The sequence below is a fragment of the Phoxinus phoxinus genome (genome assembly GCF_949152265.1).
Source record: "Phoxinus phoxinus genome assembly, chromosome: 20".
Taxonomy (NCBI): domain Eukaryota; kingdom Metazoa; phylum Chordata; class Actinopteri; order Cypriniformes; family Leuciscidae; genus Phoxinus; species Phoxinus phoxinus.
In genome coordinates, this window is record NC_136895.1 from 9,765,260 (window position 1) to 9,781,250 (window position 15,991).

Consider the following 15,991-nt stretch of genomic DNA (forward strand, 5'->3'; position numbering starts at 1 on the left):
TCTTAAAGAAAAACTAGCAGGTCTGTGAGAGCCGGAATTCTTACTGGTTGGTAGGTGATCAAATACTTATGTCATGCAATAAAATACAAATTAATTATTTAAAATCATACAATGTGATTTTCTGGATTTTTGTTTTTGAAAACCTGCAAAATCGGCAGTGTATCAAATACTTGTTCTCCCCACTGTACATGTTCCTATATAAATGTGAATGTATTGTTCACACATTATATATACACACACATTCACAGAATGAGTTACGACAGATTTCTAGTTCCCAGCATGCTTTGCTTCTGACTGTGAATGGAGAGCAAATGTTAAGATTAAGTGTTGTTTAAAGTGTTGTTGTTTTGCTTAATGTTAATATAAGGGGAGATCTCATAGTGTTGAATGCTTTATTATTCTGGAATTTAATCACTCACTCAAGTGAACAGAATTAGTGGACTAATGTAGGGAATAGTGAATGAGGGTTTAGGGTGTGATTTTGGATTCAGCCATAGTCTCTTGGCTAAATACTTTATGACATGCAGGTGTACTTGTGCTTTTGTTATCTAGCTTGAAATTATGAAAGATTTATAATGTGAATATTTTACAATATACTATATGTGTGTTTATGCTGCATGAGTAAATATATCTGCAATATATTACACATGCAGTACCATATCTGATCATATACATCATCTATATATTATGAAGTGTACTAAATATAAAAAACCCCGCCCCTCTTAGTTACTGTTGCTACCTCCAACAAGCCATTTCGCTCTCACTCCGGTCAACACATTATGTTCTCACACAAAATATACTGCGGAGCAAAGAGGAAACTGTCAATCCGTCAACAGACAAGACAGAGCAGGGTACTTTTGGTATGAAATAAAGTCTCAGCCTTCAAATTTTGTATTTTTTATGAAATTCAAACAATAAATACTGTTTTGTGGCGCTTTAAGGTGTTGGGCCTCAGTTCAAGCAGCACGTGAACTGATAATCTCTTCTAGTTATAGCGCAAATTAAACATGAATGACATCAAAAGAAATCTGCAAAAAGAAATCAATACACACAATTTTTCAAGTTCAAGTCCACTGACTTCAATCTGCTAACTGGTTTGGTTTGTTTGTCTGACAAAAATGGCGGATATCTGCATTATGATTGGTCAGATCACCTGACAATCAAATTCCAGCGAAAGGTCTCAACACTGGGCTCTTAAATTAATATTTTAACCCTTACAAAATTATTGCAATGTGTAGTTGCAGTCATACGTTTACATATTGTACACTTTCAGAATCTGCAAGGTAATGCTCAATAATGCAAAACGATGCACTTTTGAGCAAGATGATGGTAGTTTAAATTGTTCTTGTTTTGTTTTACATGCTAATATATTATTTAGCCTCTGAAGGGCAGGACTAAATTAATTAATGATTTTTTAAAACAAAATAAGAACAATTTACACCAATGATCAAGTTCAAAAGTTGACACCCACTGGCTCTTAACGGATGCTTCCTTCTTGAGCATCACTAAATGTCTGCAGCTTTTGTAATAGTTGTGTATGAGTCCCTCAGTTGTAACCAGTGTGAAAAGATGAATCTCACAATCATAGTCATTGCTAGTAAGGAGTCAAATATGCAGAAGATGCTGGAAAATAAAATAATATGCAGGAGCTGGAGGACTTTTCTGCATCCAATCTAACTATTTTGGTGCAATTTCACCTGTCACTTGTCAAATTAGACAAAATCTATAACGAAACAAGTTGTGTGATATGCCTTCATACTTGAAAATACTTTACAAAACTAAACGAGTTAAAAGAAAATACAACTCTACCCAACACTGACATGCAAGGAGGACAAACATGGTTTGCGCTGACCACAATGAGCTAGTGGTGTATAGGCTGCAGAGAGCACAACGTGCACCACAGGCATACATGTTTAGAGATAAAACACTCAGATGTTGACAATCTACTAAAAAGAAACTTTAGGTATAATGCATTAAGGCCTGTTCACACCAAGGACGTTAACTATAACGATAAAGATATTGTTTAACAAAAACTGTGTCCACACCACAACTATAACGTTAACAAGGAACAATGTCGTTGCAATTGCTTTCAGAATGCTTTTTTTTCTCAGCTGGTGAATGATAAAAACATCGACAGCCAATCAGAAACCACTAAAGAGCTTGAGCATTTAACAGACAACAAAACTGCAGCGTGCGCTTAGAATAAACAGAACGATATCACGCCAGGTTAATGTTTCTTAGTCTTGATTGTTAGTTCATGTTTGTTAATGACTAGTGTTAATTGTGTAAAACTTGTTAATGTTCCAAATGTATGTAGAAATGAGATTAGATTAAAAAATGTGTAAAGGTGTTGTTCATTGTTATTTCATGATACCTAAATAATGTTAACATTTCGAAACCTTAATGTAGTTATACTGTGCTTTGTCAGTAGTTGTCATGCACAAACAGAATAGATGACTACAAATCGTGGTCAGTGCAGACTTCAACTTCCTCTTCATGTGGTTGAAAATCCGCTCTCAAAGGAGCTGGGGTACAGTTTCATTGCGTAAAAGAACCAAGACTGATCATCATGCTGAAGTGTTTTAACATCCTGAAGATTGTGCAGCTTCACCTCTGTGAGTTTTTTTGTACTTTATATTTTATTGTTCTTTGCAAAATAATCAATTGACTGATATTTTAATGTGTGTGTGTGTGTGTGTCTGTGGTGTCTATTTCACAGATCTGCTCATATGGTGTGAAGCTGCGGAGACTTTAACAGATCAACTAACAGATTTGGGTCTAAATGTGACTATGAACTGTGATTTTGATGTAAAGGAGGTTAACTGGTTATTACTGAAGCTACCAGATTCTCCGGTTCTGATATTACGCACTTTCTCATCTTCAGCAGCTCATTACTACAATAATAGTTTTAAACACAAATATTCAGTGCAAAGAAATCCTCATCTATTCATAAATAATGTCACTGTTGATCATTTAGGAGATTATTATTGTGTGACTACAGACCTTCCTCCAAAATACAGCGACGGCACCAGACTACACATCATTGGTGAGTGAACATTCAGTGATCATATTATTACACAATATCATTATTAGACACTACAAAAACAAACAAACAAACAAAACATTAAAATGTTAAACCTCTTTAATGGCTGCACAGTGCTGAATATATTATATATCACAGAACCGACTGCAAAGATCCAGAATCATACGGCGGTGAAGTGCATTGAGCAGAATCAGAAACAATGGCACATTATTATCATCATATGTGCTCTGTTGAATGCCGTTCTGATCATTGTGATCATAGGTGAGCTCACTGATAGAATTACATGTGTTGCCCCTTCTGTAAGAAATTGGAAGACTTACATCTGAATTCACTGCCATTTTAAAGGACTATTAAAGGTGTTTGTTCTTGGAAGGAAAAGAACCAGGGACAAACATTTTCAAAATACAAACCTACAACAGCCTCAAGTAATGGATCTTGACCAACCTCAAGACCAAGGCCACGTGCAGGTAAACCAAGTGAAACCATAATAATATAACAATATGCCATTTCAATTCAAACCTGTATGTTTCGTCTGCTGAACACAAAATAAGATATTTGGAAGAATGTTTTCAACTGTTTTTGTCCATAAAACGAAAGACAATGCATGGGGTCCAAAAACAACATTGGACCCCATTGATTTTCATGAAAAAAAGAATCCCAATTTTCATCAAATAAAATTATCGTTTGTGTTCCACAGACAATGTTTCTGAGAGTGTAGAATTGTTTGAATTTAAAGACAACAGCAATACGTGTGCGTTAACATGCTATTGTTTCCTGTTGCTTTTTCAGTACGCTGCTGTGGACTTTTCCACACCATGTCAAAGGTTTCCGTCCAGCCAAGTCAACAGCACATATGCACTTCTACAGCTGCCGAAAGCAAGAAAACCTAACCATTGACCTCATTTACTAAAATCACATTTATATTGTACTTTTTTTTTTTTTTTTAGCTTGCAGGATGAACAATTACATCCAGAATTGACTGCTGCTATTGTTGTCATTTAATATGGATTTGATTTCTGTTTGATACAAATTGTTGGGGTTTTAGACACAGTATGGTTAGCTGGGTTGGAACTCAAACAGCAGAAGTCCAAAACTATGTAAGTTCTATGTGTTTATTTCAGATAACCTGATTTTTTTTTTCAAGGGCATTGTTCAGATTTGTTTGTTAACTAACTGACTGCTGTTCAAGTAAAGTATTCATAGCAGTTACACGTGTCTCTCTGCTGTCTCTTTCTCCTCACATAATAAACTAATTTCAATTCAGATCAGAATTTCATGTTTATTTGGAAAGTAGCTGGGTGATATTAGGATATAAACAGTTAGCCTTCCTTAGGCTGTTTCCAGTGTTAAACACACTAATTTTAAAACTGTTGGATAAAATGTTTTAATAAACTGTTAATTTAAAAAGTTAGATGTTAGGTATAATATGATATTGTATATTCTAGCAACATAAATGTAGGCCTAACATACAATTCTTGAATAATTCCATACAGTCTTATTCCCAAGGTCTGCATTCTGAACAAATGTAATTTTTACTCTGTTTATTTGATTCAAATCAGAAGTAGCTACTAGCTAACAAATCACAGATGTTTCAATTGAAAGGCTTATTACACTAAAAAAAAAGCTGGGTTGTTTCAACCCAACTTTGGGTCAAATATGGACAAACCCAAACATTGGGTTAAAAATTTAATTTAAAAATCTAACCCAATGGCTGGGTTTGTCCATATTTGACCCAAAGTTGGGTTGAAACAAGTACAACCCAGCTTTTTTTTTAGAGTGTACAACCTTGAAGTTGAACCACACAATACAAATATTAAAGCAAAAAAATATGTATCAATGCAACTTTAATGAAGTAAAAACACTAAACGCCTTCCTTCCGCTGGAAAAAAAATAGTCCCACCATGACTTATCACAACCTTGACACAAATTACCTTTTCACAGTTTGGTTTAGTGAAGCTACATCTGCACAACTTTGCTAACCTGTGGCTAACACTTCTATGAGTTTACATTACATCAGGAGGTTGGCTAATGTGTTTAGAGATGGTCTTGTAAAATGTTCTACTGGTCTTGCTTGTTATAGCCATTAACCACAAAGTCTCAGCTTTGTGAGAGAGTGCAAACAATTTTGACGTTATGCATCATTCTCACGAGCACAGGAAGAGTGGAAGCCTGAATTATGTTAAATGGCCATGTTGTATTGGACCTTTATAGTGGATCATAACACATAAAGTAGCTACACAAATAACCTGAATGAACAGGAAGGTATAACGGTAGGCTAATTTCCCCATTTTAGATTTTAGCTCATAAAAAATATCAGGCCTAGTAGCCTACACTGTCATTATTTTTAGAAGGGCATTTACAATTAGATGTGAAAACGTCAAATAGTGTTCTCAAAATAGGCTAATTGAGAAACTGTAAGAATAACCAGAATCACTGCTGAAGAAACAGCGTTTAATGTTACTTTTCTCACCGCTGGTCAGAATGGACCAATCAAAGACATTGTGATAAAAGAATGTTTTCAGATTCTGATCAGGTTTCCATTTATGTCAGCTACATAGACAGTATATGGTCAGCTACAGCGTCCTGAGAATTTAGCAGGAATTTAGAGAAGGGTCTGACTGCAGAGCCGCAGTTTCACCCCAGCAGTTTCACCTCAGCAGTTTTACCCCGCGCATGCGCAGTTTCACTACATCAGTTTTACCCGCGCGTTTTGGTTTTAATTATTTTTTTTATTTTAATTATATTATTTAATTATTAAATTGTATTCTTGGTAATGTCTCCCAAATTAATAAAATATTACTAGTTTGTTCGAGTCATTTGTTTCATCTGTGTTCAAGTTTACACATTAACCCCAGGCATATTTAATTAACTTTTAAGCATTATTAGACTTATATTTATATTGACTTAAGACTAATAGTTTGCCTTTGAATGTCTATTCGGAAGTTTGTATGTTATACCAGGCATTGAACAATTAAGTGTACAACCAGGCTGTTCGTTTTTGGAGGAAAAAACGTAAAAGATTAAAGTGTTCATGACACAAGCATTGTTTTATTTCGGTAAAGGATCCTGAAGGCCTGCGAGCAACAGTAGGAGCAAAACATAACTAATAAACAAAATTGGTAACAATAACCATTAGATTGTTTTAGGACAGAACAATGTGACAGCGCATGCGCGGGTATAAGTTTAATTTATATAGCGCCTTTCCCAAGCTCAAGGACGCTTCACAATAACAGTAAATGGCAAGCAGTTTACACATAAACGGACAATGGACATTTGCCCAGTCCAAGTAATGAGCGATTGCAGTTGCAAATCGCATTACATTTGCAATACAAACATACAATTTGTTGTATTGAAATGCGCATGCGCGGGTAAAACTGCTGGGGTGAAACTGCTGTGGTGAAACTGCGGCTCTGCGGCTCTGCAGTCTTCTTCTTCTTCTTCTTCTTTTCGATTAATGGCAGATTGCAACCATGACTATCAGGTGCATATCGCCACCTACTGTACAGGAGTATGTAACATGAGCTATATTGTGACTATATAAAAAAAAAAAAAAAAAATCCTATATAACCCTATATTTTTAAGATATTGTACCACTGCTTCCTGAGTATCATTAACCCCATCTCCTATTGTTCCTATCAAACCTTCAATATTCCATTCTCATTTTTAATTTTAGACTCCTTCTCTCCTCCCTATATTTCTTACAGTGTAGTAGGCTAGTATGTATGTTCAACATCTTCTTTGGACCCACAATCATAACAGTCCTCTGTTTGACTTTTGCCAATTGAAAACATTGTTTTATTTAACCCTGTGTAATCAAACCTCAGCCTGGTTAAAACGCACTCTTCTCTTCTATTATTTCTAATTACACCCTGTGCATTAACAGATTTTTGCAATCTGTAATAATTTCTTCCACTTTTATCCACATCCCACCTACCCTGCCATTTCTTCGTCATTTCTTTTTTAATTATTGCCTTAACCTCCCCTTTTCCAGGAATTTAGGCTATAAAAGATGACTCTTTTAGACTAGTGTACAATCCTGTAAGACAAAATCCTTCCTGGCGGTCGGATTCATTCAGTTTCTGGGCCTTCACGCGCCCTCTGGAGGAACACATTGGTTTAACAGGAAACACATACATTTGCCGCCCAATGATTTTGGGAGACAAACGAAAAGCATTTTGGGTAACTTTGAAAAGATGGCGGACGACGCTGAGCAGGTATGCTATTTAGTTGCGTTTACGAGAGTGTGTGTCTTTTTTTTCTTCTTCTGATAGTCGCGGAGCTGAAACATATCTGGTGTTTTCATTCATGTCTCTCTGAACACACGAGTACGTGGAGGCAGTTTGTATTCAGCAGGTCTCACGGTTGCTCATATGGTCATCCATTACAATAATGTGTAAAACTTCATTTGCAGCAACAAACCACCAACACTGTAGAAGAGCCTCTGGATCTGATCCGGTTGAGTCTGGATGAGAGAATCTATGTGAAGATGAGGAACGACAGAGAACTGCGCGGCAGACTGCACGTGAGACACACACACACACACACACACACACACACACACACACACAGAGAGAGATTGAGAGACAGAGGCAGCCAGCATTCGTTCATTAATTCAGTCGGTACTTATGTGCAGTTTTCCTTCCTTTTAATACCTGTGTATTTCTACAATGCACAACAACACAATGATAAACGAACCCGTTTTAACTTTCCAGTGGCGTTATTAAACACTGGCTCAAAGTTCATGTTCATCAGGATATAGACAACACACTATATATATATATATATATATATATATATATATATATATATATATATATATATATATATATGATATATCGTATTATATAATGCATTGTGTGTGTGTGTGTGTGTGTGTGTGTGTACAGTATTTATACACCATGCTGTGCAAAAATGATTTGAAACATCAATGCCAATGTTTTGCATCACCAAAATTAGAAAAAGTTTAATTGTGCATGATTATGTGATATTAAGCATGTTTCATATTTTGCATTAGGCCTATGACCAGCACTTAAATATGATCCTCGGCGACGTTGAAGAGACCGTGACGACTGTGGAGATCGACGAGGAGACGTATGAGGAGATCTATAAGGTAACTGATGCTGCTTTCCTCCATGTTTATGTTCTGTTGAATTATGAAACTGAATGTCAGTGAAGAATCCTAAAGGGGTTTGCTTCAGTCCGTTGCATCAGAATGCATAAGTAAATGATAAGAAACCTTATATTGGTGATAAATAGAAACAGGGTTTGGAAAAGTATGGAAAAGTATGGAATTTGAGTAATTTCCAGGTCTGGAAAAGTATGGAAAAAAGAAAGCAGAGTATGGAAAAATATTTGCATTTCCAGACTATTGCCCCTGTTTAGTTTTCTATTATAGAAAATCTAATGAATTTAAAATAATAATAATAAAAATGCTGTGCATTCACGAGTTCACTTCACACACATATATGAAATCAGATATAGTAATTTATCCCCCCTTTGACTGGGATAGAAAACCAGCCAAGAGTGAGCTGATGGGGTGGTGGAGGGATGCTCTGAAACTGTCATGATGGGACACAGGTGATACCGACCTAAATCCACTTTTTGGGGTGAAAACACTGACATGCCTAAGACTTTTGCACAGTAGTGTATATGATAAACTTTTTTGTGCCCTCGAGAAACTATTCACATGTGCACGTGAATTGGTTTGCATGCTTGCACATTACAATTTATAGTTTTATATATAACCTATGTCTACTGACACTCCAGCAGAATATATCAATAACTGGCTTAAAATCATTTTTGCGGGGTGAAAATCCTAATTTTGCTTTGGAGGTCTCCTACAAAAAACGCTTTCATTTTGTCATAATATACATTGCACATCACCACATTTTTCATGATTCTCACACAGGTTCGATGATTCAGGGCCCTATCTTGCACCCAGCGCAATTGACTTTGAACACCGACGCATGTATCATTCCTATTTTGCACCCGCGCACAGCGGACTTTTCCCTCCACAGACGCACGTCGGTAAATTAGGGAATGAACTTGCGCTCGCGGGGGCGGTTCAGCGCAAAGAGGAGGCGTGTTCCGGCGCAAAACTCCCCTGGTGCTATTTTCCAGGTTTAGAAAGCAATTGTGCCATTGACCAGGAAAAAAACAGTCTAAAGACAGTGGCGCGTTGCGCGTTAGTGATATGGTATTTTAAGGGCGCGTGCTTGGCCATAAATGTAGCGTGTTAACGCGCATCCACTTTGATTCTCTAATATAAACAGACGCAGCAGTTTTCATTTGTGCAAATCATACATTATTACAAGGAAAAATATTAACACACGAGGGAAATCATTGTTGTGTCCGTGAAGATGTGAAAAAGATCTATCTAGATTAAAAAGAAAAATCTAGATTAGGCTACACATTTACCCAAATTATACGCCTGTTTAACCGAAGCTAATTTGGGTGGGTTTCTCCCATCATCCCCATTGTCACTTCTCTGTGTTTTACGGCCCTGACGAGAACGTCGGTCTCCTCGGCTGTGAACCGCTCCTGGCGTGCGCTGGCAAACCTGCCGTTATAATAGTGATCCGCCGTGGAACAAGCGCGCCGGCTTTTAAAGGGAATGTGAGAGGACGCTCTGATTGGTTTATTTCACGTTACGCCCAAACCACACCTATGAATAATGAAGCGACTTCAGACCAACCCCTTTTAGATTTGCGCCAGGCGCAAGAGTCGTTTATCCCGCCGGGAAAATAGCAACAGCGCCGGGATCCGCCCACAAAGTTACTTGCGTTTTGCGTTTGACACTTGCGTTTCAGATCGTTAAAATAGGGCCCTCAGTCTCTTTAAATCCCTCCTTGTCACGAGCCTACTCTGCTGTGATCGGTCTACCACTTACAGTGCTTATCGGAAGCCCACACCACTACTAAACCTACCCTAACCTACCCATGCGTATCCTATGCACGTAAAAACTAATTCTCGCGTATAAATTGCACGGTAAAAACACAGTAGGTGCTAGGGACGCATTTAGTGTGACCGGGTTGGTTCCCCAGTGACGTGTAGCCGTCACGGAAGTGGGATTCAAATTCCTGATGACTCGTTTTAATTGGTTCAAAGTCGATTCTTTCTTTTTAGAAACAATAACTTAATTGATTGCGTGCTCTTTCATTTTCATACCTTTGCAGAGAGCTGCATTACACATTGCATGAAAGGGAATATTTGAAAAACCGTAATAGGGGCACTTTTAATATGGTCTGAAAATCTATAGAGAAGATTTGAAATTTGAGTCTGGAAAAGTATGGAATTTTGAAATGAAAATGTGTAGGAACCCTGTAGAAAGTACAGCAAATATCAATCAATGTAACAGCAGCAACTAAGTAATAACAAAATTAGTAAAAGTGCCAATCTTGATGTACAATTGGGACACTCCTAATCTCTAATACTGAACATTTTTAAAAATAAAATCCTCTCTTCATCACCCTGGCTGCGTCCGAAAGCTTAAAAATGCAGCCTTCATAGGAAGCGTTCAAAGGTAGGAAGGCAACAAGGCACGTCCGAATGCAATGTTAGTTTCACTCCCTGTCTCCTGAGATACATGCATCTGATCGAGTTTTAAAGGCAGTATAGATGTATCCCTCACTGCCTCTGAAATCCCACAATCCTGTGCTTTCCATTCTGTGACAGTTGAGCTAGAAAAATAAAGATGGCGTCTGAAAGTTGCGGTTGGTCATCATTTTGTGTGTAAATGTAAAAACATTTTTAGGGCTGGTCCGAATACCATTTTTTGAGCTTCGAAGCTTCGGTAGTAATGAACATCGAATATTCGAAGCTTTGGAGAGGGGGAGCTGAACATATTCTTCTCTCTAATAAAGGCAGGAATCTCTATGTGTCTGTCTGTCTGTTTGCATTTTGAGAACCGTTCATCCAATCGACTTCACAAGGGAGTTCAGTGTCGCATTTGGTGCAATATAGATAGACACGCGAGACATTCAGAATTAATATTTATTATGCACGTGAGAGAGAATTAATTATACACAGCACACATACATACATTATTTAAACACAAACTTTTATTTTGGATGCGATTAATCGTTGCCCATCCCTAACACACACACACACACACAGGTCTGTTAACTTAAGCAATACTTTTAATAAGGCAGTCTAATATTGTTGTGACTATTAAATTACTGACACAGTAAAGGGTAGATTTAAAGAAAGAAAAACGAAATTTAAAGAAAGAAAAACGTAAAATAAATGAACGAACTGTAATAAATAAAGAACACGGTAGCATACTTTCAATAACAGCATCACACATTTCAATTAACGAACAGTTTTAATAAAATAAATGAATTCCCTTAGCCTATATACAATAAAACAAACTGTAGCCTAATAGGCTAAACAGAACAAGGTAACGCATACTTTCGTGACATCCATCTCAAAATCTCCTATATTTCGCAGTAGATTAATTTAGATTGATAATAACGGGTAAAAAGGCTAATGCATTTTGTTTCGATTATTCTATTTTCCACAATGTCAAAGCAACGCTGCTTAACCCAAAATACAGGCATGCACTTCTGTCCATACAAACTCGCTGTTCTGTGCACTAGTCAGAGAACACCGAACACAGGTTGGGTTCCTTCAACTGTCCATCCTATTAAAAATGGCTAGGCTATATAAGATAATTGTAAAAAATAGTATTTCGGCAGATTTTATAGTGTAAAACATATTCAAGCGCGAATGAGAACCGTTTCGACGGGGATGCCAGGTGTGAAAAAGAAAAAGAAAAAAAAAGAGATGCACCGATTGATCGGCTGGTGACCAGAATTGGTTGATTTTCACGTGACAGGCTGATCAGTCTGACATGCCAATTTATGCCGGTCAATGCACTCAGGTGCCGCATAATTAACATCGCACAGCATCACACGTGCACATGCAACGCACATGTACCTCATGAATTATTGCCGTGCATGTTACTCAATGAGTGCATTCACACCGCGAGCAGGAGCAGCGAGTGAGCAGCTGTGAAGCGCGGGTTCAAGTCACCTTTATTTATATAGTGCTTCTTACAATACAGGTTATATCAAAGCAGCTTCACAGTGATGACATGAAAATAATACAAGAAGTTTGTTTCTAGAAGAAAATTGCGTCATCGTCCACCTGAAGGAAAGCAGATCAATAATATTGTTGAATATTAAATGTCCCCAACTAAGCAAGCCGAGTCTATTTCTGCTACGCTGCTCACGCTCAATTAAAGTGAAAGCACACGTTTGATGGACAAAATAAATATGATTTCACACAAAAAGTGCCGAAAATGCACAGAATAAGAGTGTACAAGAAAATGTACCCATTTAAACTTGTTTTTATTATTCAGTTTGGGTAAATGGTGTTTTATTAAAAAATATATATATATATATAGAAAATAAATATTAGTGGTTAGAAAAAATGAAATCGGAATCGGCTAAAATCGGTATCGACAGGTCAAACTCAATGAAAAATCGGAATAGGCCTAGAAAATTGTTTTCAAGTTTACAAAGAACTTTATCCGTTAGGAACTTCATTCGTGTTGAGCATCAATGCGTGTACGGTTCCACAAACACAACACACTAGGGCTGTAACGATACAGCAAACCCACGATTCGGTTCGTATCCCGATTTCTGACCCACGATTCGATACAAACCGCGATTCTTGCGAGGAGGGAGGATTTTAAAAGCCAAATAAATAAATAGCTAAAGCTATAACTCTGTTTTCTTGTAACAAAATACTTTTGAAAAACAAACAGAACTATACTCCATTGTGGAGATGATTCGAGCATGTTAAAAATTCTTCTGAGGTAACCGAGGCTTACTGTCTGTGCTGTAAACCACAAATAATATATTGCCTATTCCGCATGACCCGCATCTCAAGCGCAGGAATAACGCTTGCCACAAAGTGAACGCGCCTATATAGAGAAATGCACACTTCCTACGAATTAGCCAAAGCCGCCATTTCTTTATGTTTTGAATTAACGTTAAATCAAGTAAAAGTATTTCAAGCTTTCTAAGTTTCGATTCGTTTATGAGGTGAGCTCCAGTTCACGCGCGCGCCGGTGCCACACACACACACACACACACACACACACAAGCAAACACCGCGTGCTTTGCTCACTTGCTCTGGTGTTTGCTGGTGTGTGTGTGTGTGTGTGCTCGCTCGCGCGCGCGCGCGTGTGTGTGCGTGTGGGGGAGAGGTGCGATTTTTTTTAATAATAATCAAATGATACCCAGCGATCTTTGAATATTATTTTTGCTTGAAATTCCCATACCTAATATGTAAAAGACCCCGTCACAGCCCTAGGATCTATTCTGGACGAGAAAGATAAGTCTGGGAAGGGGTGTGTCGATCGCGATCTGCCTTCTCACACCGCGACACAGGTTCGTGGATCTGAGTGTCGCGATTTCGGTTTAATATCGTAAATCGTTACAGCCCTACAACACACACACACACTACATACAGTTCCATGTAAATAAATAAGTGATAACTAAAGCTTGCAAAATACAATAAATGCATGATAAATAGGCAGTAAACATTAAAAAGGTTGCGTTAAAAATAGATAAAAGAAAAAATAATCACAAATTCGCACACACGGGCATACACCTTGGTGAGTAAGTTCATCAACCATTCATGTTTCTAATAGATGTTGGCACAAAACTTGTCATGGCTCTCTTGGTCCTGAATATGAGTGATCTGTATCTCTGGCCTGAAGGTAGAAGACTATTATAGTGGCTGTGCAGTAGGGGTGGTTAATCTGTCTGATTTCCCGATTCGATTACGATTATTGAAGTCCCGATTCGATTACAGTCGATTTTCGATTATTAACGATTCTCGATTATTGATTTTCCATTTCACAACAGTAAATTCACTACAGTAAAAATCACAACAATAACAAATTATAACAAACTTCAACATATTCTGAATCTCTATTAACATAAAATACGGTTGTCCACGCATCACATGTTACAGCTATCCTACCCGCTTTCTTCAGTGATTCCATGACTTCAGTTTTGGTCTTGTTGTAGAGTGTGGGGATCGCTGTGTCTGTAAAATATCTCTGAGATGGGACGTCCCTGGTTCTCAACGACTGGATGCAAATCCTTGGCAATAAAAGTTGCGATTGATTGTGTAATGCGCTTTGCCCTTTCCGAGCCGGGTGGAAGCTTTGACAATATTGTTTCCACGCTTCAGAGTTCCGTCTTTTGCGTTCCGTCAATATTACGTTGTTATCGATTTTCAAAAAAAAAAAAAAAATCGATTCAGAATCGTCCACGTCCGCATCGCGATGCATCTAAGAATCGATTTTTTCCCCCACCCCTACTGTGCAGTGTGTGTGTGAGTGGTGTCTAAGGCTATTTGTGTTCCTTTTATTTTTGTCGTCCTGTTATAAATACTGATAAGTGATTCCTGCACCTGTCCGATTATTTTACTATTTGTAAAATATTAGAACAAAATTGTAATCGGTGCATCTCTAAAAAAACACACAAATATTTGAATGTCAAATTCTCAAATCGAATACTAACCCACCGAACGAATATTTGAATATTCGGGTCCAGCCCTAATATTTTTGACCAACGTTTTTCACTTCTGATGTCATTTCTAGTGAGAAATTACCATTGTAGTAATTAAATATTTGTCCGTTCTCACCCAAACTCACTCTTTTTTTAGCTGTAGATCTTTAATAAACCGTTTCGCTGCTTCGGAAGTCTGTCTGAAATCAGTTTCGTGAGATTTCGAACCTTCATGTCCAAACGCTGCCTACAAAGTCATTGTCTGATAAGGCAGCGAGGCAACAAGTTTTCAGCGCTTGTTCCCCGTCCCCCAAAATAATGAAATATTTCTTTTATTTAATTGAAGCCATCTATCATTGTGTTGACATGCATACCCCGTTTGTTTTGCAGTCAACGAAGCGGAACATCCCCATGCTGTTCGTCCGAGGCGACGGAGTCGTGTTAGTGGCGCCGCCGCTCCGGGTCGGATAAATAACTTCCCTACAGAATCATGTTTTGGACTCTAAGTTCTTCAAGTCGGTGGACTTTTAAGTGGATGACGTTTTTGTTTGGAACCGCAGGGTTGTAAATCTTGTTTATTTTTCAAGTCGACCTTTCGTTTTATGTTTGGAAAACCCGTATTGGCAATTCATTTGCGCCATATATGTTTTTTGACTGTCATTAAAGTTCTTGAAGTTTGATTTTTTTTTCTTCAAATGACTGCTGTGTTCATTAATGTAATAAAGTTCATGTTATGATTTGTCATGCAGAAAACTTTCTACCAAACATCTGCTGTGTTGGCCTAATATTATGCTCAATAAGCACTTAAAGGGGTGGTTGATTATGATTTCTAACTTTAGTTAGTGTGTAATGTTGCGGTTTGAGCATAAACAACATCTGCAAAGTTACAACGCTCAGTTCAAAGCAAAGGGAGATCTTTTATTTTAAAGAATTTGCTTTTATTATACCACCCCTTTAATAAATCATTGGTCATAAGGTGGAGGAGCCCTGTTATGAGAACACAAATTTATTTATTTGTTTATATTTATTATATTTAATTTAGAATTTGCAGTGTCCATAACAAGACATGGTATTGTGAAAGATAAATATGAGATTTATAAAATGTATATTAATTAAAAATGATATCAATGGTTTTGCGTTCTCTCACGGAAGAATTGCGTAACTTGCTCACATTCTCTCGCAAAACTATTGGATTCCCCGGAGAAGCTGCGTTTGCTTGCAAAATGATGAATTGTGGAGCTTATGTAGTCCTGCCTCTTTTCAGGCCTGTGCTCTGTTCTGTCTTCTGGTTTTGTAACGCAAGGTTGAGATGTTGTTGCCCTGAGAGAAAAACAATATTAGGTGTCAGAGGAAAAGATGGACGAGAGATGGCGTATTTTCCCCGTGTTTAATAAAATTACTTGAACTTCACACTCATCTG

General features: G+C 37.6%; 2 protein-coding genes across 2 annotated transcripts; both read left to right on the forward strand.

The window, feature by feature from the left end:
- Positions 1-2,444: 2,444 nt before the first annotated feature.
- Positions 2,445-4,305, forward strand: LOC306988642 (uncharacterized protein). Its single transcript, XM_079593736.1, has 5 exons — positions 2,445-2,615; positions 2,720-3,046; positions 3,182-3,304; positions 3,389-3,510; positions 3,833-4,305. Exons 1-5 carry the CDS (start codon positions 2,570-2,572, stop codon positions 3,938-3,940), a joined length of 726 nt encoding a protein of 241 aa, XP_079449862.1. The 5' UTR covers positions 2,445-2,569; the 3' UTR covers positions 3,941-4,305.
- Positions 4,306-7,079: 2,774 nt separating this feature from the next.
- lsm3 (LSM3 homolog, U6 small nuclear RNA and mRNA degradation associated) lies at positions 7,080-15,313 on the forward strand. The gene is made up of 4 exons (XM_079594052.1): positions 7,080-7,257; positions 7,455-7,565; positions 8,058-8,153; positions 14,962-15,313. The coding sequence occupies exons 1-4, from the start codon at positions 7,237-7,239 to the stop codon at positions 15,040-15,042; spliced, it is 309 nt and encodes a 102-aa protein (XP_079450178.1). The 5' UTR covers positions 7,080-7,236; the 3' UTR covers positions 15,043-15,313.
- Positions 15,314-15,991: the final 678 nt, after the last annotated feature.

Coding starts and splice junctions, on each gene's coding strand:
- LOC306988642 (XM_079593736.1), top strand. CDS start 2,570: ATGCTGAAGTGTTTTAACATCCTGAAGATTGTGCAGCTTCACCTCT. Junction 3,047..3,181: donor CACCAGACTACACATCATTG/GTGAGTGAACAT, acceptor TATATATCACAG/AACCGACTGCAAAGATCCAG. Junction 3,511..3,832: donor AAGACCAAGGCCACGTGCAG/GTAAACCAAGTG, acceptor TTGCTTTTTCAG/TACGCTGCTGTGGACTTTTC.
- lsm3 (XM_079594052.1), top strand. CDS start 7,237: ATGGCGGACGACGCTGAGCAG. Junction 7,258..7,454: donor TGGCGGACGACGCTGAGCAG/GTATGCTATTTA, acceptor CTTCATTTGCAG/CAACAAACCACCAACACTGT. Junction 8,154..14,961: donor CGTATGAGGAGATCTATAAG/GTAACTGATGCT, acceptor TTTGTTTTGCAG/TCAACGAAGCGGAACATCCC.